Genomic DNA, 23,346 nt, shown 5'->3' on the forward strand with positions numbered 1-23,346 from the left:
ATTGGAAAAATGCTCCTCTAGCTTCAGCTTGTAGCGGTGCTTGGCCTTTTTGATGCCCCTCTTCAAATTTGCCCTGGAAGTACTATAGGCCTGTGCATCATCCGATCGGAAGGCAGTATTGCGTGCTTTCAACAGGAGGCGCACTTCCTTGTTCATCCATGGCTTCTGATTGGGGTACGTGGTGATCTGTTTCTTGGTTGTGACACTATCAATGGTGGAATTGATGTAGTCCAATACAGAGGAGGTGTAACTGTCGATGTCCGTGTGAGAGCCACTGGTGGCCTGAGAAGCAAACATACTCCAGTCTGTGTGTAGAAACCTTTCCTGGAGTGAAAAGTCTGCCCCCGCAGGCCACACCTTGATGGTCTTCTCTGATGGCTTCACACGATTAATGAGATTAATGTACTTGGGGGTGAGGAACAAAGAAAGGTGATCAGATTGACCCAGGTGGGGGAGGGGGTCGCGGCGTAAACTTCAGCCATGTTTGTGTAGACATGGTCCAAAGTTTTGTTTCCTCTTGTGTGGCAGGAAACATGCTGATGAAATTTAGGGAGCACTGTCTTTAAGTTTGAGTGATTAAAATCTCCCGCAACAATAAATGTTGGCAAACATTAATGTTTCTTTGTTAATGAAAGCTTTCTTTATAACACCGGGGATGCAGAACACGTTAGCAAGCAACTGTTTGCAGAGCAGTAAGAAAAGTGTGCATTGCTCTCAAGAACTTTTTATAAATTTTTGTTAAGTTTCCTGGCCACAAACCTGTGAGAGCCATCAAAGAGGAGTTTCATAGGATTGCAGGTGAATGGTGTACGTCTTTCTGAATTAGACTGATCAAATAAATGTGGTTTTGCTGCCACCTCTGGAAGTAAGCTAATAATTAAAATACCCTTTAGGATTTCCCAATGTGATTGGGTGCACATATAACCGGTCCCACTCGCCCCGCTCTGCGCGGTCTTCGAAACCGACGTCGGTCAGAATGGGAGACGGGCGCTCTAACGATGTGCCTAAAGACCACTGTCCCTAGCGTCTGTCGCTAGAGCGTCTCTGTTGGTCGGGGAGTGAGGCATTACATACTGCTCTTCACTAACCGGCCTCCGTTACACATAGCTGGAGCAGGGGCAAGCAAGGCCAGTTTTTTGGTCTTGTATAGCCATGTTCTCGGTTCTCATACCCAAAACTTTCAAGGCCAGTTTATTAAATATATCAAACATTTCCCAGTAAGGCATCCTACTAGCAAGAGCATTTAAACTCACTGGACTGAATGATGTTTTATATTTCATTTTCAGCTGCTGCCATGTTCTTTTTATTGCAGAAGGATTGCACCTACATGACAAAAATCGTAAGTATATATGTATATACATATTTATATATATATATAGTGCCTCCAATTCGACTGGCGAGAAATAAACTGAGCGCTTTTTGTCACGTGCCGTTGCCATGGTGAATCGTGTTATCTTCGCTCAATTGATGATGGCTTTTTAAAGCCGCGGTGAACGCGCGTAACCTATAGTAAACTTACTCAGAGTGGATTTAACTCATTGAAACCAGATGTTCTGAAACAGAAAACTCAGAGTAGTGATTATCTGAGTAAATCAACTCAGAGTTCAGTGTTCCTTGAACCTCCTTATTGAAACGGGTCCCTGGGGTATGAAACTCTTTGCTACAACAAGGGATGTCGTTCCTTTGACTATGATCTTGTGCACACAATATATTCTCAAATTCACATAGCAACCCCAAAAGTAAATTATGTAGGCCTAGTAGAATTTGTGTTATCGAACCTTACCATAGTAAATATAGGTATACAACTGCAGTTAATCAATTTTCTGTAGTTAATAATAAGGGCTGTGGCAGTGCTCTCAGTATAGCATGTTATACGATATACAGTAAGTCTCCATTTTTCCTAGTGTAGAGTTGGGTCTGAACAAAGGTTCCCATCTGGGATTGGAAAACATCACAAGCCCTCACCAGTGTCTCCACAGGAAACAACGAGTCTGGTATAAGTAGACCGGTATCGTCTAAGCCCAGATGATGTCGATTCAAGGCAAATTTGTGTCTGTACTGTTGGGAACAGGGACACTGTAATACTAACTGTCCAGTTCGTTCGCCACGGCCCACGGTGAGTGCGATTCTTACACAAGCATCAATAGCTCATACCCTTGTGGTTTTGTCTGCCCACACGCTCTCTGTCCCAGTTAAGGCCCTGATCGACTCTGGCCCGGCCAGGGATTTCATTTCTGTGGCTGTGGCCTGATGGTTAGAGCGTTGGGCTTGTGATCAGAAGGTTGTCGGTTCTAATCTTAGTGCCAGCAGGTCATGACTGAAGGGCCCTTGAGCAAGGCACCTTAGCCCTGATTGCTCTGCAGTAATGTGCCACTGTAAAAAAAAACTACTTGTAAGGATAAAAGCGTCTGCCAAATGAATAATAAAATAAAATTTCTCACCACTCGCCCTTCAAGCAGAAAATGCCTCGGGGAAGCAGGAGGTCGTTCTGGGTGTGAGGAGAGGTCGTTCTGGGTGTAAGACCCCGGCACTACCCTGTCAGTCCACTACGTCGAGAGCCCGAAAATCGCTAAACTCTCTGAAATGACTATGCTGATGTGTTCTCCACAGGCCATGGGACTGCGCCATCGAGCTGCTGCCTGGAGTGGTCATCCCGAAAGGACGTATCTACCCCCTGTCAATCCCGGAGCAGAGTGCTATGGAAAGATATGTCGAGGAGGCCCTCAAACAAGGATTTTTTTACAAGTAAGAAGAACAAGTCACTGTTCTGGACTACGACAGCCGAGGCAGCCTTTGAAGAGCTTAAGGAGGCCTTCAGCCGAGCTCCTACCTTCGTTCTCCCTGATCCTGATCCTCCCTTCGTGGTAGAGGTTGACTCGTCCTCGACAGGAGTTGGTGGGGTATTCTCCCAGTGGCAGGGAAGGCCTCCTCGACTTAATCCCTGTGCTTACTACTCTCGTCAACTTTCATCAGCGGAGAGAAACTATGATGTAGGTAAACCGGGAACTCCTGGCCATCAAGCTGGCATTGGAGGAATGGAGGCACTGGCTGGAGGGGGCTCATCCGCTCACTGTCATTACAGATCATCGCAACCTAGAGACCAAGAAGGCGGCGCATGAACATCGTGAGGCTCAGCGTCTCTCCAGTTTTAGCATTTATATAGTGTATTTCTTGCTCATCTCGGGTCTGTTCGTCCAGAACAGTTGTGCATTTACATCGTACACCTGGCAGGAGCTTTTGGATATCAGTTTACGCATGTCCGGAAGTTGCATCAGCAACATTCAACTCGTCCCTGAGATCGCCAGAACATCCGATGCAACGCACCCCACACGGCCGGGCGGAAGTGCTCGTCGGCGGCATCGAGATTGTAAACAAAGGCGGGGGAAGCGTGGAGGTCTAGGAGCTAGGCTAAAGCTAACACCACACCGGCTCTCTTGATTAATGAATGCCCTAATCTTTGAGGTTGAAACATCTCAATGCAGGTTTTATGGAAGGATGTACTGTGTAGTAAACATATATATTTTCACTCTTTCTGGTAGGACTTTACCATTCACTGTAACATTACTGTAAGACTTTCTTTTTTCCATTTCTATTGGACATCAGCCTTTTTACGCCTGCTACTTTGCCATCTGCTATTCTATTTCTTAGTGCCACCTCTGATAAAGACAATGGAACCCCATAAATCACCTTTAATACCACTCCCCTCAAATGGAACATTCAATGTTATTCCACCCAATTCTTTCCATTTTTTGTTGTCTTTGGTTCAAACAAAACACAAAAACTGTTATTAGTTAGATATCTTGCTGATTTAATATATCCCAATGTATTTTAAATCACCTTTTAGCATCCTTTAATCGTAAAGGATTACTCATGCATTCATTGTTGAGATTGTTACAATAACTTTGTACTCGTCCTCCATCCTCATAGTTCTATTCCTTCCTTCTTGTCCAATGATTTCCTCCAAAGCAGAACTTCTGTCCTTTCGCTTGTGGGATGAATGCCCTACCTGTTGCCATTCTTCACAATCCATATTCACAGATCCATCATTCTCTTCAGTCACACCACAGTTGTAGCTAGACCCGCCGTCAACCTTCCTCCGCCCTCTTGCCTGTGGTTCAGTCACTCAACTGCACGGGTGCATCCCAATTCTTATTTCTGCATCCTCTTTTCCTTTTCTCGCGTCTTGGCTCCCCCCCTACAGGATGCGAGGGAAGGGAACAAGAAAAAGACGCGGATTGAGTAATTAAAACAAATAAAATGGCATATCCTCGCTCTCTTTAGGGTCATCTCAAAGCGGCGTCAGTTAATGAGGACTCTACATATTGTACATTGCAAATATAAAAATAAATAAGAACAATATGAATATACTGTCTGAAATAGGTCTACATTTACAATAATAAAAGCGTAATTATCAAATAGGGTGGAGGAATGAGGAAACAAGGAGGCATATTGAGAAGCACCGGCTGAATCCGAAATGACTTACTTCCTCACTATATAACAAGCAGTAGACGAAAGAAAAAGTATGGCCGAATCGTCAGTATTCACAAAACAGTAGGCGAGAAATACCCGGGTGGTGGACTATTTCTCATGAGATTTGCGTATACTAATGTTGCGTCTGAATACGCCTACTTAACTTCTGTCATGATCGCAAGGAGGAAGAACCAAAGTGCAGGCAATGGACAAGGGGTTAACAAAACTAAATGCTCTAAACAAAACAAGAATTCAAAACAAAACACTTCCCACTTTTCCACATCAAAAACAATTTTAATAAATATGAATGTTGCCGCAGATTTCTGTTTGCATGTTTTAAAAATGAAGCTCCATATGTGCTCTGCACTAAAGGGATAGTTACTTAAAAAAAGAATGGATGTATTTGTGGTGAGGAAGGCGGAACGAGAGCCGTGATGCGGGTCTGGTTCGCGCACAGCTGATTCCAACTTTCACTCATGCCACCGGCCCCGCCTAACGGCTCTCATCCCGCCTTCCTCACCACAGTATTCTTTTGTAGTATAGATTTTTGCCGTGTACCTAAGTCTCACTCCAAACCCAAACATAAAAGATCTGGAAAATGGTATTAGCTCAAAACATGCTAAAATAACCATTTGTAGGTGAAGGATATACATTTCCTTTTTATCCTTTAATGTTTATGTGGAAAACCCAGTTTTGGGACTTCTGTATTTCTAAAAATACAGAAGTGGTTATGCTAGCAGCCTGCTAGCTAATTAAAATGGCTATTACATAAAGTTTAGAAATGAATTTAAACAAAACAAATTGCATAAAGACTGCCTATTGTTATTTTAGGAATGGTTTAACAGTTACCATATTTGTTGTCTTTTTTAAATATTATTGGGCGCTAATACTATAGAACAGTAGTTCTCAAAATTTTCCAATCAAGTACTACTTTTAATAAAATTGGTTGTTCCAAGTACCACCTAATGACCGCCATAGAAATTAATTTTATTTAGGAATGAACACTCAAATTAATAGTAAAGCTGTGACTTTTTACTTGCCTCAATTTTACAAACAGGGCTCTGTAAATTACTCTTATTGGGGATTTAGTAACTTTGAGTGAGAGATGCACAAGCCCTGTGTTTGAGCTGCCTGTCACGCACCTAAGTTACATCGATCAATGATAAATAAACAATAGTTCATACAACTACTTAAAATTGAACATAGGCTATATGAGATGTGTTCGTATTTATCATTTATGTATAATTGTATTTAAAACGCGAAATGAATATATAGAGTTTTTAATTTCATGTCACGTACCACTATGGGTCTCTTCAAGTACCACTAGTGGTTCCTGTACCACAATCTGAGAACAATTTCTAAAGCAAATTAACAAGTAAACATAGGCCCATTTATCTTAATCTGGACACGAGAGTGACAAATTGAAAATCTATGATTGTACTGTATATGTTCACTTCTCTCTTCTGCACAGGGACCACGGTTATCCAAGTGACTGCGACGGATGCAGATGACCCCAAGTTTGGGAACAACGCTAAACTCATTTACTCCATTCTACAGGGCGAGCCCTACTTCTCAGTGGAGCCCAAAACAGGTCTAAATCTGTTCAATTATGTTATATGGCAACAGGCATTATTCCACAATAATCATTTCAAATAGTTGTATTCTTCATTGTTTTACATCCCAGATAACCCAAATCCGGCCCACACCTTACGCCCATACCACCTCGTCTGGCCCACATACTGCATGGAATGATGGTACTTGGGTGGTCTGCTCCTGTTTGCCAGATTTGGGCCACAAGCAAACCAAGCAATGCGTCATTGCAGCCAAAAGCAGAACAAAGCAGAAGAGACCCAAATACGAGCAACATACAGTGATGGAAATTATTATTTGATCCCCTGCTGATTTTGAAAGTTTGCCTGCTTAAAAAGAAATGAAGGGTCTATCATTTTTATGGTAGGTAGGTAGGTTAACTGATAGAGAAAAAAAAGGGGAAACATGTTGTATAAAGGTTATAAATGGATTTGGATTTCAGTCAGTGAAATAAGTATTTGATCCCAGAGCAAAACACAACTTTGTACTTGGTGGAAAAACTTCTGTTGCCATGCACAGAGGTAAGACATTTCTGATAGTTGGTCATAAGGCTTGAACATGTGTCAGGATACGTTTTAGTCCAATCCGCTTTATTCTCTTAATTCTCTCCCTCCAAAAAAAGGAATCAAATTTCTCCAGTCTTTCATGAAATCATTAACAAGCTTCCATGTAGTTCTGGGCTTTCTCATGATCATCTTTACTCCATTTGGGAAATCTTGCACGGAGCTCCAGACCAAGGGCAATTGATTGTTGTTTTGTATTTCTTCTTTTTTCAAATAATCGTGTTGTCAGTGGTCTCAGTCTCACCAAGCTTCTGTCTGTAGCCTATTCAAGGTTTGTGCAGGAATACAATCTTGTCTCTGACATAATTTGAAACCTATTTGGTCTTGACCATGGTCTTTTTGTTGATATTCAGTTTATCTCAGTTAAAATTAACCTACCATGAAGATCATAGACCCTTAAAGGGGAAGTTCACCCAAAAATCTACTTTGTGATTGATTCGATTTTTACGTTTTCAGCACCCACATGACGTTAAACATATAAAGTTTTACAGTATTTAGGTGACATCCGAGAGATTTCCAGGCCCCTCTCATAGACATTATGGTGTTAGTTTTTGCCAAGAAAAGTACTAAAGACATCGTTAAATTAGCGAAGAATCCAAGAAGAAGACGAAGAAGTGCTCTTGTGGATGTGCCACGAGACAAATGAGAATATATCGATTAAAGTCTGTATTTTTATTTGTTTTTCGCACATAAAGCATTCTTGTGGCTTCAAAAAATTCAACTGAGCCACTATGTGCAGATGGACCAATTTAACAATATCTTTAGTACTTTTCTGGACCTTGACAAAAACTCACGCCATTATATCTATGAGAGCGACCTGGAAATCTCTCGGATGTCACCGAAATATCTTAATTTGTTCTCCGATGACGGCGGAATTCACTAAACATGTTTAACGTCATGTGGGTGAGTAAAGAATCACACAAAGTAGATTTTTGGGGGAACGTCCCCTTTAATTTCTTTGTACTCAGGCAAACTTGCTAAATCAGCCAGGGATCAGATTAATTATTTCCTTCACTATATCCTGTTTAACAAAATTTTTATTGAGCATTATTATATTTTTTAATGAAGTTGTGATTCTGTCAATAGTGTAAAACCTGATGTAGACCCTCACTTCATCAATCCTTTTCAGCAAATGCAAGAATATTTCACCTTGAACATTTCTGCAATGCATGTAAATGAGATCAATGAAGCAGATCTGTTGAAACTATTTATATTAATACAGATAATTGGTTGTGATAAAACATGAAATGCAGCTTAAGGGCTCTTGACAATGACAATGATTGAATCCGTTCATTTGATAAAGATCATATCAACATCAACATTGCTTTTGGCTGACGAGTGGCATTGTTTTGGATTGCTTGTGGCCCAAATCCGGCAAACAGGAGGGCCCAAGTTCCATCATTCAACATGGTATGTGGGCCAGATGAGGTAATATTAGATTAGATTCAACTTTATTGTCATTACACATATACAGTGTACAGTGTAATATGGGTGTAAGGTCAAACAATTTGCTAGTTTGATGCTATTTGGGATATAAATGTACCATGTTTATTTTGGCCTTCCGGTAACATGAGGGTAGATTAACAAAATTAGGGTTCCAGAATTAGTTTTGGGTTGACAAAATCAAACCAGTCTTTTTTTCAGGCTTTGATGGTACCATTTAGCGGCTCATAGAGTTTCTGTGTCATCTCAGGCTTTGATCCTGAAGCTAAATTAAATCCAGGGGCGCATGCAAATGAACAAGTGACTTCGGCAAATGAACGAGTGACAGCAGTGCAAAACCAATCGTGTTCTACATGGATAGAGGGAGTTCCGTATGTTTCTCAGGAGTTCTGTATGTTTCTCAGGAAAGAATTATGTGCAAAAATTAGGAACATTCTAATTTTTTTCAGGCAGAGAGTAATACTGTTTCTGCTCTCTATAAGGGGGAACTGTTTTATAAACAATTCTGATTGTGATAATGGGCAAGATAAACAAATATGTATATAATATATGTGTAGTATTAATTGACAGCTCATGCCAGAGACAAATCAACGCCGAAGCGTTAGGGTATATATGGCATGTTGGGTCACTTCCGGTCATGTGCACGAAATGGCTGCAGGGTTGGTAGTGTGCTGGAGTGAATCCGAATACAGCAGTTTTAGAGCACACACCGACGGTTGGTTAGATGCAGTGAGTGCCATGAAGGGTTTCTCGCTCCAGCACCTTTAACGTGAGAAATCTTGTGCCTGTTAAATGGTGTGAAATGCACAACGTTCATTTGTACGGATCTAGTTGCTGGTAGGTCTCTCCTGGCCTCTCCTCAGATGGGGACTTCTCCTCGCTTTCCTTCCTTTATCTCATTTGGAGGGAAATTGCTTCCGTATGTGCCTGTCTCATCTACACCGTGAAGATGTTTTGTTGCTGCGGATTTCGTGATCCAGCATTGGCTGGTGCTGGGCGACTTGGGATAAAGACCGCTATAATGACTGGAAATCATTGGACATTTTGTACCTGTTTCGATTCCGCCAGCGTGGGTAATCATTTTGCAGGGAATGTGGTGGAGCTTATCCCACGATATAGTCACTATTCTCACGGTGCCTATTGTACTACAGTTGCGTCTATGGTGGTTGGACGTTCGGGGGTAAGGTGACCAATAAAGCACCTAAGTGGAGGGCTCCTGTCTGTTTCCAACCGAGTTTTATTACAGTAAGTGTGTGTGTGGGTTTTGTTCAAATAAGTAGATGTATCATGCGTTTGTGTTGTTTAATTTTTTCTAATTGAGTTGTTACAATTAATTTTGTTATTGTATGTCTTTTTGGTAAGAGAAGGCTGGCCGGGGTGAAGGGGAACGTCTGCTCTGATCTTACAATGCTTCTGTCACTTTTGCTTGCCCAGGTTTTCTGACATCGTGCTTGCGAGCTCACACACCTCTTTAATATTATCTTTTGTGATCTCCGATTGACGGAGTCGAACATCATTTGTGCCGACGTGAATAACAATCTTACCGAATTTAGCCAGCACATTTAAATTTGACTTGATGTCAGGCGCTCTGGCTCCCGGTAAACATTTGACTATGGTGGCTGGTGACTCTATGTTAACATTCCGAACAATAGAATCACCGATAACTAGGGCACTTTCAGCAGGTTTCTCATTCGGTGCGTCAAACCTGTGGGGCAAACCTGTTCGAGACTGTAGTTGGAACGGTTGAGTGATGTTTTGACCTGCGACTACGCCGTCTCACAGTCACAAAGTTTCCCAGCTGCGGGGGTTGTTCAACCGGAACCGGACTGTGCGCGCTAATATTGCTCGCATCCAAAGTGTTTTCTAAACTCCTTACATTCTTACTATCCTCAGATAAAGATTGGATGCAAGACTCTAATTCTGAGATATTCTCTGTCAGCCTAGCTATTTCCCTGCATTTATCGCATGTAAAGCCCTCGCCGCTGACAGAGAAGGCTAAGCTAAACATTTGACATGAGGTGCAAGTGACAATAATGAGAGAAGAAGCCATTACTCTCCGGGTTTGAAGAGTAATTCCAACTTACCAAGGCTGCTCGATGATTCTTAGTATATACGCTTAAGAGAAAAACTGTTAGCACACAAGACAACTAGAAGGCGAGATGATATTTAGCAGTGTAAACAGAAAGCCCGCTAGCATGCTTGTGCTATGCTAACGGCGCTGAGTGTTTTGGTTTAAGATCTTCAAGTAAATAACCAGGAGAGGGTTATTGAGATATCAGGATAAGTTAGCAACGACAGTGATAAGTAACAATGTATGCTATGAATAAAATACACTAATATGAAAGAAAGTGCAAGTGCAGTGATACAACAAAACTGGACCGCACACATCGTACAGTATATGTTATTGAATATATTTTATTATAGTGAATATAATGCATTGTAGCGTAGTGAATAAGCACATTAGAATCAAAGCGCCATGTGATAAAAAAAAATGGCAACGTCTGTAATACGGAGGATACATTTATGTTTAGTCATTTAGCAGACGCTTTTATCCAAAGTGACTTACAGAGAATCCAGGGAGCAATAAAGAGATATGTCATACAGGAGCAACAATACAATATTTGTAATAGGTGGTAATACAAAGTTACTAATTTCAAGAACAATATCTGTTGAGAGAAAGACATAGGGTTAGGCTTTTTAGTATTTTTCTCTCATTTGTCTGTCAAGTTTTCACAGAAGAGATGGATTTTAAGTAGTTTTTATAAGGTTGTGAGAGATGTGCTTGACCGGACCGAGTTAGGAAGAATGTTCCACCTGGAAGGAGTTGTGAAGGAGAAGGCAATGCAAGACGCCACTTGTTTGCTGAACACAATGTTTTTTGATGGGGTGTAGGAGTGAAGAAGAGTGTGAAGGTATGCCGGTGCAGATCCACTGATAGCCCTGTAGGCAAGCATCCATGACTTGAATCAGATTCAACCAGTAGCCAGTGGTGGTGTGAGATGAAAAGGGGTGTCACATGAGCGCTTATGTGCTGTTGGAAGACGTGGCGTGATGCTGCGTTTTGAACCAGCTGGACTGGTTTGATAGCCTTTGCAGGAAGACCAACAAAGAGCATTGCAGTAGTCCAACCTTGAGATTACCAGGGCCTGGACAAGGAGTTGAGCCGCATGCTGTGAAATAGGGTCTAACCTTTCAAACGTTGAATTAGGCATTTCGTCATGATCATGTTGTCTTTGCATGTTTAAATTGAATTAAACCAGCATTATTGTGATCAGTGTTTGCTTTAGTTGGGCAAACTGTAAACGTTTTCAAAAACATACAAAAAATTATTCTAATTTTTTTTCGTTAGCTGGGTAATTCTTGTACTGCTCCTAACTAGCTTAATGTGAGGTTTGCTTGCAGCAAAAAAAGCAGACCTTGGGTGCATTTCCCGAACAACGATATAACTCACAGGTTAACCACCATAGTACAATGCATCGTTGGGTAAATTAAAGATGTAGTTACAACTGTCTCCCCAAAACCGTAGTAACTCTGTCGGAGATTAATTGTTTCAGTAAGAACTAGTGCATTTTAGGGAAAAAAGTTGGCGTTAGAATGGTTTATTTTATGACTAGTATTAGTAGAATTAACATGTCATGATTCCGCTATCATGTCATGTTTATTTTTGGTCTTGCAGCGGAGTCATGGCATAGCCTTAGGTTTTGTGTGAGAAAGACATGGCTTTGTTTTGATTCTGACATGCCATGTGCTTTCTCGTGTCTCGTCAGTGTTTCCCGCCCTTTTGTCTCGTTAGCCTTCCCATTAGTGTCTCATTACCTACACCTGCCCCTTGTTCAATTATCCTGTGTTTGTTTCCCTTTAAAGCCTCCTCTTGTCTATTGTCCTGTGCTCGTTCATTGTATTTGGTATCTTGTACTTTGTTCCTCTATGCTGTGTCAAGTACCAAGTTCTCGTTCAGTGTATTTTGGTGAGTCAGTTTAGTCTTGTCCTTAGTGTTTATTTTTCTAGTTTAGTTAGTCCATGTCCTGGTTGTCCCTATTATTTGTCTAGTCTTGGTTTTACTCCATCGTGAGTCTTTGTTTTGTGTTTATTGTGTATTAAATTTATTGTTATCTCCTTCACCCCCGAGCCTGCCTGCAATTGGGTTCTTCTCTCCACACAGTTCATAACAGAATGAACGAGCCACAGAGAACCCAGCAGGCAGCCAGGGACCGTGAGCAGTCCTCTGCCAGCCAGGACCACCAGCATTGGTGGCAGTCGACTGCTGACTTAATTCAGCGGGGCGATGGTCCTTTCCAGCCTCAGGGAGATAGGTCCCTGAGTGAGTATGCTCGAGCGTCTGTGGCAAGACGGGGTTTTCTGCCAGAGACGCTCATGAATGCCTACTTCCTGGCAGGCCTCGTTAAGCCTCCACCGTTGGAGGAACGGGAGAGGCTGATCCGGGGGTCCTTTCAGCAACTGGTCAGCAGTCTTGCCTCCAGCTGCCCCTCAGCTTCGCACTCTCCCCTGCCTCCGATCCCAGAGAGTCGTTCCCTGAGAATCGGGGCCGTGGGCCTCTCCTCACCCTCTGCACCCTTCGACTCTTCCAGCACGGAGCTAGTCATGCTCCCCACCGCTTCTCCGCAACCGGCTACACCCACCGTGAGCCGGTCGAAGAAGAAGAAGAAGCCGAGGAGGGGTGTAATCTCCAGCCCGAACTTCCAGCCGGAGGAGAACACCGGGACTCAGCCCAAATATTTTTTGGGGGGGCGTCATACGGGCAGGAGGGCCCCGTCCAGCGGGCCTCCTGATGTCCCGTCAAGTCCGGTGGTCCCGAGTCCGGTGGTCCCGAGTCCGGTGGTCCCGAGTCCGGTGGTCCCGAGTCCGGTGGTCCCGAGTCCGGTGGTCCCGAGTCCGGTGGTCCCGAGTCCGGTGGTCCCGAGTCCGGTGGTCCCGAGTCCGGTGGTCCCGAGTCCGGTGGTCCCGAGTCCGGTGGTCCCGAGTCCGGTGGTCCCGAGTCCGGTGGTCCCGAGTCCGGTGGTCCCGAGTCCGGTGGTCCCGAGTCCGGTGGTCCCGAGTCCGGTGGTCCCGAGTCCACCCACTCCAGTGTCAAGTCCTGCCCTGCCGGCCTTCCAGCCGGCGTCAAGTCCTGCCCTGCCGGCCTTCCAGCCGGCGTCAAGTCCTGCCCTGCCGGCCTTCCAGCCGGCGTCAAGTCCTGCCCTGCCGGCCTTCCAGCCGGCGTCAAGTCCTGCCCTGCCGGCCTTCCAGCCGGCGTCAAGTCCTGCCCTGCCGGCCTTCCAGCCGGCGTCAAGTCCTGCCCTGCCGGCCTTCCAGCCGGCGTCAAGTCCTGCCCTGCCGGCCTTCCAGCCGGCGTCAAGTCCTGCCCCCAGTCCTGCCCAGGCGGCCTTCCAGCCGGCGTCAAGTCCTGCCCCCAGTCCTGCCCAGGCGGCCTTCCAGCCGGCGGCTCAGCCGGCCTTCCAGCCGGCGGCTCAGCCGGCGGCTCAGCCGGCCTTCCAGCCGGCGGCTCAGCCGGTCTTCCAGCCGGCGGCTCAGCCGGCCTTCAAGCCGGGAACAAGAACAGTTCCCCCGAGGACTTCTCCCATCAAGTCCCCGGGGATTCCACGTTCGCGAGCGCCCCCGGGAACTAGGACTGTCCCACCCTATCCCTACCCTCTTGGACACCCTCCCGTGAACTTTGTTGTTCCCCCACCCCCCCTCCCATGTTTATTATTTTTATTGTCTCACCCCAACCCTGTGATTTTGCTTGCTTGTTTGCCCCTGATATTGTTTTCTTTGTTTTGCCTTGTATTGTCGTGTTCCCAGTCTGTCTTGTCTTGTTAGTCTACCCCTTGATGAACACCTGGAGGTGTTCATTTAAGGGGGGGCTTATGTCATGATTCCGCTATCATGTCATGTTTATTTTTGGTCTTGCAGCGGAGTCATGGCATAGCCTTAGGTTTTGTGTGAGAAAGACATGGCTTTGTTTTGATTCTGACATGCCATGTGCTTTCTCGTGTCTCGTCAGTGTTTCCCGCCCTTTTGTCTCGTTAGCCTTCCCATTAGTGTCTCATTACCTACACCTGCCCCTTGTTCAATTATCCTGTGTTTGTTTCCCTTTAAAGCCTCCTCTTGTCTATTGTCCTGTGCTCGTTCATTGTATTTGGTATCTTGTACTTTGTTCCTCTATGCTGTGTCAAGTACCAAGTTCTCGTTCAGTGTATTTTGGTGAGTCAGTTTAGTCTTGTCCTTAGTGTTTATTTTTCTAGTTTAGTTAGTCCATGTCCTGGTTGTCCCTATTATTTGTCTAGTCTTGGTTTTACTCCATCGTGAGTCTTTGTTTTGTGTTTATTGTGTATTAAATTTATTGTTATCTCCTTCACCCCCGAGCCTGCCTGCAATTGGGTTCTTCTCTCCACACAGTTCATAACATAACAAGCTTCTTTAAATAAATTGATCAGTATACAATTTTTTAAACCAACAATCATCAACACTCTTCATACAAATCTCAATAATGGTGACAATCATCAAACTAATTCATAGAAGCAGATCAACTGTAATGCACGCGTGAGTCATTAATGAGTTTTGTACTGTGATGTTACCCAGCATGAATTGCAGCATACTTTGTAAAATGCAGATAATAGCTGGCAAAGCCCAGAAATGTCATCTACTCTGACACACTTGTGGAGCAATGCCACTGTCTCAATTTTAACTGGGTCAGTTGTCACCCCTTGCGAAGATATGACATGGCGGTGCAGGACCATCCCCAGTCGCACAAGATCTGGGAAAAGGAGTCGGGGGAGGGAAAGAAGTGGGAACAGCAGGGATAAAACCCCAACCCTGAGGCACGCCGCCATTTGGTCCTCCACCAGCTGGATGGCCTGGGTCTGTCGCCTTCCTTGGTAGCCGTCCCTTGAACTGCTACAGTACCACCTTCTCTATTATGCCATTGAAGTCGCTGTCGTCGTCAATTAGCACTTCAATTAGCGCTGTCGTCGTCAATTGGCTTTGCCTACATCCATCTATCTTAATCCATATATCCATATAGGCCTATAATGTATCAAACCATCTTCTATTTAAAACTATAAAATAATATTCTGTGTTGTAGTAGATGTTATGAAATTTGAGTTAAAATTATGTAAAAAATCTTGCAATTGAGCTGACACTGGGTTTTTTGTTTTACTCCATAATTGTGCTAATTCTAGCACTGAGACAACTCTCAGTTTGCTTGAACATCATATGATGTGTTCACAAAAATAAATGTAAAAGAGAAGCTCACTTCTCAAGGTGCCCGCTGGGCAGGGGCGTCATTTACACTGGGGACATGTCCCCCTCACTTTTCAAAATGCTGTTTGTGTCCCCTTCATTTCAAATTAGTTTGTAATGATTTTTCAACCGCACAGCATCATAGCCATGCAGAAGTAGGCTATAGGATCGAGCAGAACACACTCTGCATGTGTCGATACGCGCCTCGCGTGCACACTCTAAAAATAGATTTCTGTATACCCACTTAAAAAGCGCAAGGATACACAACAACGTCGTTTTGTGTCAGAAATGTGTGACGCACTGACTGTTTGACCATTGGTGCAACCGGGAGATATGAAACAAAAGGAGATCATGGAAGGCAAGCATACACTATTTGATTGTAAGTAAGCCTGCCCATGAAGCTACTGCTGCTTCGTGTGATGCTGCAGCAAGAGTCACAGAAAATAAGCCCGACCAGGCTTTTCGCTTTGTATAAAAGCGTCTGCTAAATGACTAAATGTAAATGTATTCTTTAATAAAATTAGCATATTTGTTCATTAACATAACTGTAAGCTGATTGTTGGCATATTAATTAAATTGTTTCTAACATAAAACAAAAACATTTTCCACCGTTTTGTCTACCCCCCACTTCTTAAACCAAAGTAACACTCTTGCTGCTGGGAGTCTTTCCATTCATCCCACCTCACTCTTAATTACTCTTAATCAATAAATACCACACTTTATTGCTCTCAATAATAATTTTTACATCAAGTCCCACAATTAATTTTCTCTAGCATATGGATCTTCAACCGGGGGTCCGCGATGGAACTGCAAGGGGTTTAATTGCTGTTTACTTACAGGCAACATTTGTATACATTGTAAAAATGTAAAGCAGGTAAGGTAGAGAAATATTACAACCAAAGTTCTCTTTAAGCTGCGTGGACTCATTGAAGTCCCTGTGCATTGCAATTTTAACCTGCGTGCGGACAAAAACATCCATTCAAGCATCAGAAGCAAGCAATAGAAGAAACATTACATCTGCCTCATAAAACAACTAGTAGGGTTAGAATCAGTGCATTCTCTGTCTCCCTTCCAATAAGTTCAGAGTAAAGGTCTTTGCACATACAGTCAGAAATTTATTTTATGATGGACGAAAATATTGGAGGCAGTGTGTAAATGTGATTGGTACAACGTGGGGTTGTATTTATTTTTTAACGTGCAGAAATTTCTGACGCAAATTTCCGATTCAATGTGCATTGGCCTTAAGCATAAGTGCGTACTCATATATTTTTGAACTTCTGTTCAAATTTGTTAAAGCTGTAAAGCACTAATTAGACAGGCCAATGAGACCACACCGCTTCTGCCTTGTAAACTCTGACAAAACTTGCATGGTTAAAATGTAATGTGCTCCGTGTACTGATGGTGGACGTCCAACAAGTTGCCCAAAAATAACGCAGACTCCTTGCTTGTTGCTCTCCTCAGCCTGATATGATGCTCTGTGATAATGCTGATCCACGAGAAAGACAACGGAGCTTCGAATTATAAAACAACACACAGAAGAAAAAAAAGAATTTCACTTAAAGGAGGTCTAACATGCTATTATATCCATTGTGCCTTCTTTATACTCTTAAACGTTCTGAGTGCTCAAGCTTAACATGGTCAACTTCTCAAAAACGAGTTGGACACATGACATAGTATTTCTGTGCTCGATACTGTCCGCTAGCACTACAGCCTGTTTCGGAAAGGTTTTTATAAGTCTGGATCCCTGTTTCAAAACGAGGGTCCTGTGGTTTTATTGACCAGTCTCCTGGAAGAAAATGCCCATGAATGAACCAGAGAGTGAGTGGAAGAGCCGCCCATCAGCGTGTTTCCTTCCTGGAGAAGCCGTGGTGAGCACCGCACGTATAGTCTATTGTAGTTGTCTTAGCTAATAGAGCTAATAATGGCACCTAAGAGGTGTGATTTTGGATGTGAGGGGATAAAAGCCTTGTTCTGGTGTCACAACAGCAGTGGATGGAGTTTGCATTTCCAAGACAGCAACGGAGTTGCAAAAATGTTTTGTTTGTGAACGTCATTTCGAAGAAGATTGTTTCTCAAACAAGTACCAGTTTTACGCTATCATTTAGATGCAAGCTACTTAGAATCCAGAGCGGTGCCAGCGATAAAAGGGACCGTTTTGGAGTCTGTTGTCTGATATTTACTATATAGAGACGTCCATCTGTAGTCGTTGCTGCTGTGGTTCTTGTTCTACTCTGGGTCCAGTTTGGGATCAAATATGCATGACTCGATCAAACTGTAAACCATAGTTAACGTTATGATGACAACAACATTTTTGGTACAGTATTTACATCCATGCCACAGCTGCGTGTACTCATATCTAGCTCTGCCCATTGGAAAGCGCCTGGGAGGTCGGCTTTCTTCTGAAACAATTTTACAGCTGTATCTGTCTTCTGCAATGTGAGCAAACTAAACCCTTTTCAGAGGTATGAAGAATGCAATACTACTCTACAGGTACAAAAGATTAACATGAGATTGGCAGAACCATCTTATTTAATACATCCTTTAATTAAACAGCCTGCTTTTACAACAGAATGCATAACATGGCACTGATTTCTTTCGAATCCAGAGTCAATCTCTACTTCCACTAGAATAGTCTTTGTGCCATTAACCAGGGTCAGTCATCTCATTTAAGCCTTTATAAAGCCTAAGGTTCAGGACAAGTAAATGTTTGATTGTCCATCTCACAGTAAAATGAAAATGTATGATGCTGCAAATCCCTTAAAATAATCAAACAATCTATATATATAAACAATAAAATAATACACATAAATGCATGTATGTGCAACAATAACATTTATAATACTGCCAATGCAGTGTCTTAACATACTATTGCTATAACATTAGGGTTGTTTCTATTTAAATAGCTCTGTTTACAAATTTATTATAAGGGGAGTCCAAGTAAGTGCTTTTACTTGTCTTTAGATCTGCTTTTCCATAACTCATTATCCGAAATGTCCACATATGTGTCATTTTGTGCCTTGTTGGGCTTGACCCTGTAAGTTACTGCTCGTGGGTATATTTTATTATTATTATTTTGTATTTAATACATGGGTCATTATGTGAGTGTTGATACATCAAGAGGACACTATTTTTTACAAAACGGAGTTATCTCACCAAACTCTTCATTTGAATGTCACCCTCCTGGTGTTCTGTGTTTCATTGAGTTGGGCTCTTGATTTGGATTGTTTTTTTCAATGACAGAGCTCCTCCAATCTTGAAGGCCCACTACACTGCATAATTTAAATCCAGCCCTGGTCAAACAGACCTTAAGTAAGCTAATCAAGATTACATCCCAGGGAGATGTTTTTGTTCAGAGTTGGAGCTAAACTGTGCAAAGCGGTGTCCCTGCAGGACTAGATATAAGGAGCCCTGCCTTGTGATGTTATTTAGCAAAATGTAACAAACATAAAAGTTGTGATGTTCATTTTTAAGTGTTAGGTAATTGTTATTATTTCTTGTCTCGATCCCAGGGATAATAGTGACATCATTACCCGATATGGACAGAGAGGCCAGGGATATGTATCTGGTTGTGATAAACAAACATAAAAGTTGTGATGTTCATTTTTAAGTGTTAGGTAATTGTTATTATTTCTTGTCTCGATCACAGGTATAATAGTGACATCATTACCCGATATGGACAGAGAGGCCAGGGATATGTATCTGGTTGTGGTTCAGGTAAAAGATATGCTTGGACTTACTGGAGGCTACAGCGCCACAACCACAGTGACCATCAGCCTGACTGATGTCAATGACAATGGGCCCATGTTCCAGCACAGTGAGCTTGCTTGAATAAAACCACTTTTCTCTAACGAAAACAGAATGAAGCAAATTATGATTTAATAATCTGTTTTAAACATAATGCAAGTGGCTATTTTTATGCATTCTTATGATTGAAACAGCCAGGCAGAATTAATCACCTACACAATTTCCACAAAATAAAGTCGGCAGTAGATTACGATAAGATGTATTTAAAATCAGTGTTGATGTTGATGTCATGTAATCAAACTCATAGCCAGATAAACATCTGTGTTAAAAAAAAGTGTTTTACTTTGCAGAGGCAGGCAAATCTTATTTACACCACTCCTTATTTTTCAACTTTGTCTCCAGATTTGTACACATTTTCAATATCAGAGTCTGCTCCGGTGGGCACCACAGTGGGCAGAATAAAGGCTGAGGATGGGGACATTGGTGTTAATGCAAAGATGAAATACAGCTTAGACGACATGGAAAGCAACACCTTCACAATCCAGACAGACCCCAACACTCAAGAGGGAATTATTTTACTGGCTCAGGTAAAACATAGCATTTTTGATACAGTGTATGTAATCATTTATCATTTTTCCTGAATATTAAGGACTGCAGAGTGGATGACCATGTAATTGAATATTAGTAGTCAGGTTTTAGTTATAGATCTGTGCAAAACTTAAGCGATATTTTCTAAATTTCAATAAAAATAAAAAAAATATTGCGGAATGACTTTCTTTCCATTAAGCGATGTTATGCGATTAAAGTGTATTTTGTTTCTTCTCACATCATTCTGGCTATAATACTTTGTAAGATTTTGGGCACACTGCTAACCAACTTTAGTGCATAGATCAGAATAACGTCATACAAGTGCATCGGTTGTTAAAGGAAGTGCTCCTGGGTCCGGTTGATCTAAATAATGCAGCCTAATAATCTCTTAGAGGATTTGTATTATAGAAGTTCTGTATAGGCACGATTGAAGAGATGCGTCTTTAATCTAGATTTAAACTGACAGAGTGTATCTGCCTCCTGCACATTATTCAGAAGACCAGTTTCAGTTTCCACATTATTCCAGAGTTTGGGCACTAGTTAGGAAAAAGATCTACCACCTGCACATGCTAAAGGTTCATTGTTAAGTGCAGCAACTCCTCCCCCTCTGACTTTTAGATGAGGCTTATGTTTACAATAAAAATCTGGTGGGACAGACTCATTAAAAGTAATATAATCATCTGGCTTTAGCCATGTTTCTGCCAGACATGACATGTCATCATATCGTTAACAAAAACTGCTTTATTAGAGAGAGATCTAATATTTAGCAATCCGAGTCATAACAGTTGATTATCTGCATTTGGTTCATGTTTAATTTGTTTAACATTTATTAAATTACCTTTAAGAGATTTACGCATTATGTAATGTTTGCTAATCTGGGAGACAGATACAGTTTCTATTTTATGATGTTTGGGAGAAGGGATTATTGCATGTTGTGGATTTTGTGTATTCTGTGACGTGAGGCGGCAAACAGACAGTTGGTTATGCAATTATGTCCGCTCCCTGACCTGGGCCCCAGTGAGTCAAGTTTTAGCATTAAGACTAAATGCCATATTTCCAGACGAGAGTAAATAACCAGCCCAGGAGGGAATGGAGACCGTCACTTTTCAATCGGTCAGGTCTGCCCTCAAAACTCTTACAATAATTTATAAAAACTATATCATTATGCAATTTCTTCTCCATAGGCAAATCAATGATGTCTAAAATGTTGAAAAACAGATCTCGATATTGTTCCTTTTTGAACAATGAACAAAACTTGCACAAAACCTGCTCCTGAGGTTGCGTTATCCAGCTCCCACTAGAGCGCGTTTACACCTCTCCCTTTGGGACCAAACTTAAACCAACCTCTTCCCCTCACGATGCGCTCCCATCACGTTTCCTAAATCAGATGTTCGACGCAGTCGGCTGTGATGTTCTATGTAAGGGATTATGTACAGGCAGCCGGTTGTTATCACAGAGATAAACCCTGACAGTGTGATCAGGACCTGACGCGAAGCGGAAGCGGTCAATTTTTGTAATATTAACCTTCCCTTCTTAATCCGGTTTTCAGGGTGTTATTAGTTTTGAGCGGTTGTTATTTGAAAATAACAACCCTTGGAATGTCGAGACTGGACAAGCATTCAAATGAGCCGTGTAATAAGTATTATTAATAAATTAGATTAGATTAGATTAGATTCAACTTTATTGTCATTACACATATACAAGTACAGTGTAACGAAACGTAGTTTAGGTCTAACCAGAAGTGCAGTTAGCAAGTGCAGGATATACAGTTAGAATAAATACAGAATACAATATGAAAAATATAATACAGTGGGCATGGACTATAAAAATATTTTGCAGTAGGTGTGTTCTATGAAAATATGACAGTAACTATGAACAATATATACAGATGACTATATACTATGAGCATTAATGTACAGGTGGATATGAACAGATAATAATTTAGACTAAAAATAGTGCAAGTGACTTAGGTATGCATAAATTATTGACATTAGCTATTAAAGTTGCAGTGCAATAGGTGAGTTAATGCAGTTGTAGAAGTTGATGCAGTTATTAAAGTTACGGTGCAGTATACGAATTAATGTAGTTAATAGGTTGCAGTCCAGAAGATGAGTTAATGCAGTTAATACGGTTACAGAGCAGTAGATTAGTTAATGCAGTTATTGAAGTTACAGTGCAATTGATGACTAGATGCAGTTAATAGAATTACCGTGCAGTTGATTAGTTAATGCAGTTATTGAAGTTACAGTGCAATTGATGACTAGATGCAGTTAATAGAATTACCGTGCAGTTGATTGCTAAATAAATGTCTATCAACTGGAACGGTCCCGACATGGCCACTATGACACTATGACATGGCCACACCTATCCTGACTAAAACCCTCTCTCGATGTTACGTCCTGCGCAAATTATAGACCTATCTCAAATCTACTGTTTTTATCAAAAATCCTTGAAAAAGCTGTTGCCATTCAGCTGCAAAACCATCTTCATCTCAATTCCATTTTTGATACTTTCCAATCAGGCTTTAAAACATGGCATAGCACAGAGACTTCAACAGCCCAGCTTGCTCGCTGTGTACCCCAGCGATAGATTTTAGCAACACAGCTATTCTCATTATAACGCTGTGTTCCATCATAAGCAAATTGGGGGTATCCTATCACTGCTATGCAGACCACATCCAACTGTACATCCCGGTTAAACAAAATTATAACTTGGCTTACTAAAGATTGGAAGCCTGTTTGCAAGAAATCAAATAATGGCTTAATAATAACTCCATGCTTCTAAATGCTGAACCCAAATAATCTTATTTGGGACGAATGGAAAACCTTGTGGGGACTTAATTGACCTTGGCGCCCTAGATCCATACCATGGGTTTGAAAATCAGGTTTCCTTTTCGCAACAATTTCAAATTAGGAAAGCAAATCAATAAAATAGTCAGTACCAGTTTTCATCATATCCGTTGACTAGCTAAGGTCGAACCCCTCCTGAGTAGGAGAAATTTGAAAACCGTTATCCATGCCTTTCTTTATGACTCGATTATTGTAATTCCCCGTATGTAGGGTTACCGCTTTCTTACATTTCCCATCTTCAAATGGTTCAGAACGCTGCTGCCTGTCTGCTAATGGGCAGTCGCAAACAAGATCATATTTCACCAATTTTATGTTCACCGCCATCTATAAACTATAAAATTCTGCTATTCGTTTACAAAGCGCTTCTTAATCAGCATCCTAGGTAGCTTTCCGATTCATTTGTCCATCTACTATCCGGTAAGGTCTCTTAGATCCCAGGATGAATTGCTTCTACAGACACCACAATCTTGACTTAAATGTCGAAGAGACAGAGCCTTCGCAGGAATAGCTTGCCTCTTTCTGTCCGGACTTCCCCACGTCAGTCCAATTTAAATTGAAACTTTAAACACATGTTTTCCTGTTCTTTTGGCTACTTGTAATGTATATATTTGCTTTTATATTTTCTTATATACTGTGTATCTTTCAAATACTCTAAGGGGCTTTACAAGTTTGAACTCTAAGGCGCTATAGAAGATAAGTCATAAATGAAGTAAATAGGCTTGATACCTCCATGTCCACTGTTAAGATCCTAAAAATGAAACACAAAATACATCTATTTATCTAGACAAACAATTTTTGACATGACCAGCAGAAGGCTTTGGTGTCATTGCCTAAAACAGCACATATCCATCCTGCAA

At 41.9% G+C, this 23,346-nt stretch overlaps 1 protein-coding gene across 1 annotated transcript in view; it reads left to right on the plus strand.

Moving 5' to 3' along the window:
• cdh19 (cadherin 19, type 2) overlaps positions 1 to 23,346 on the plus strand; it is a gene marked incomplete at its 5' end in the record, with an annotated part of 117,437 nt that overhangs the window by 8,442 nt on the left and 85,649 nt on the right. Inside the window, 3 exons of the mRNA XM_079487967.1 lie at positions 5,942 to 6,061; positions 18,955 to 19,122; positions 19,455 to 19,639. Of these exons, the coding sequence (XP_079344093.1) occupies positions 5,942 to 6,061; positions 18,955 to 19,122; positions 19,455 to 19,639 (473 nt within the window). The remainder of the gene's footprint in view (positions 1 to 5,941; positions 6,062 to 18,954; positions 19,123 to 19,454; positions 19,640 to 23,346) is intronic.

The sequence above is a fragment of the Barbatula barbatula genome (genome assembly GCF_947034865.1).
Source record: "Barbatula barbatula genome assembly, chromosome: 23".
NCBI classification, from domain to species: domain Eukaryota; kingdom Metazoa; phylum Chordata; class Actinopteri; order Cypriniformes; family Nemacheilidae; genus Barbatula; species Barbatula barbatula.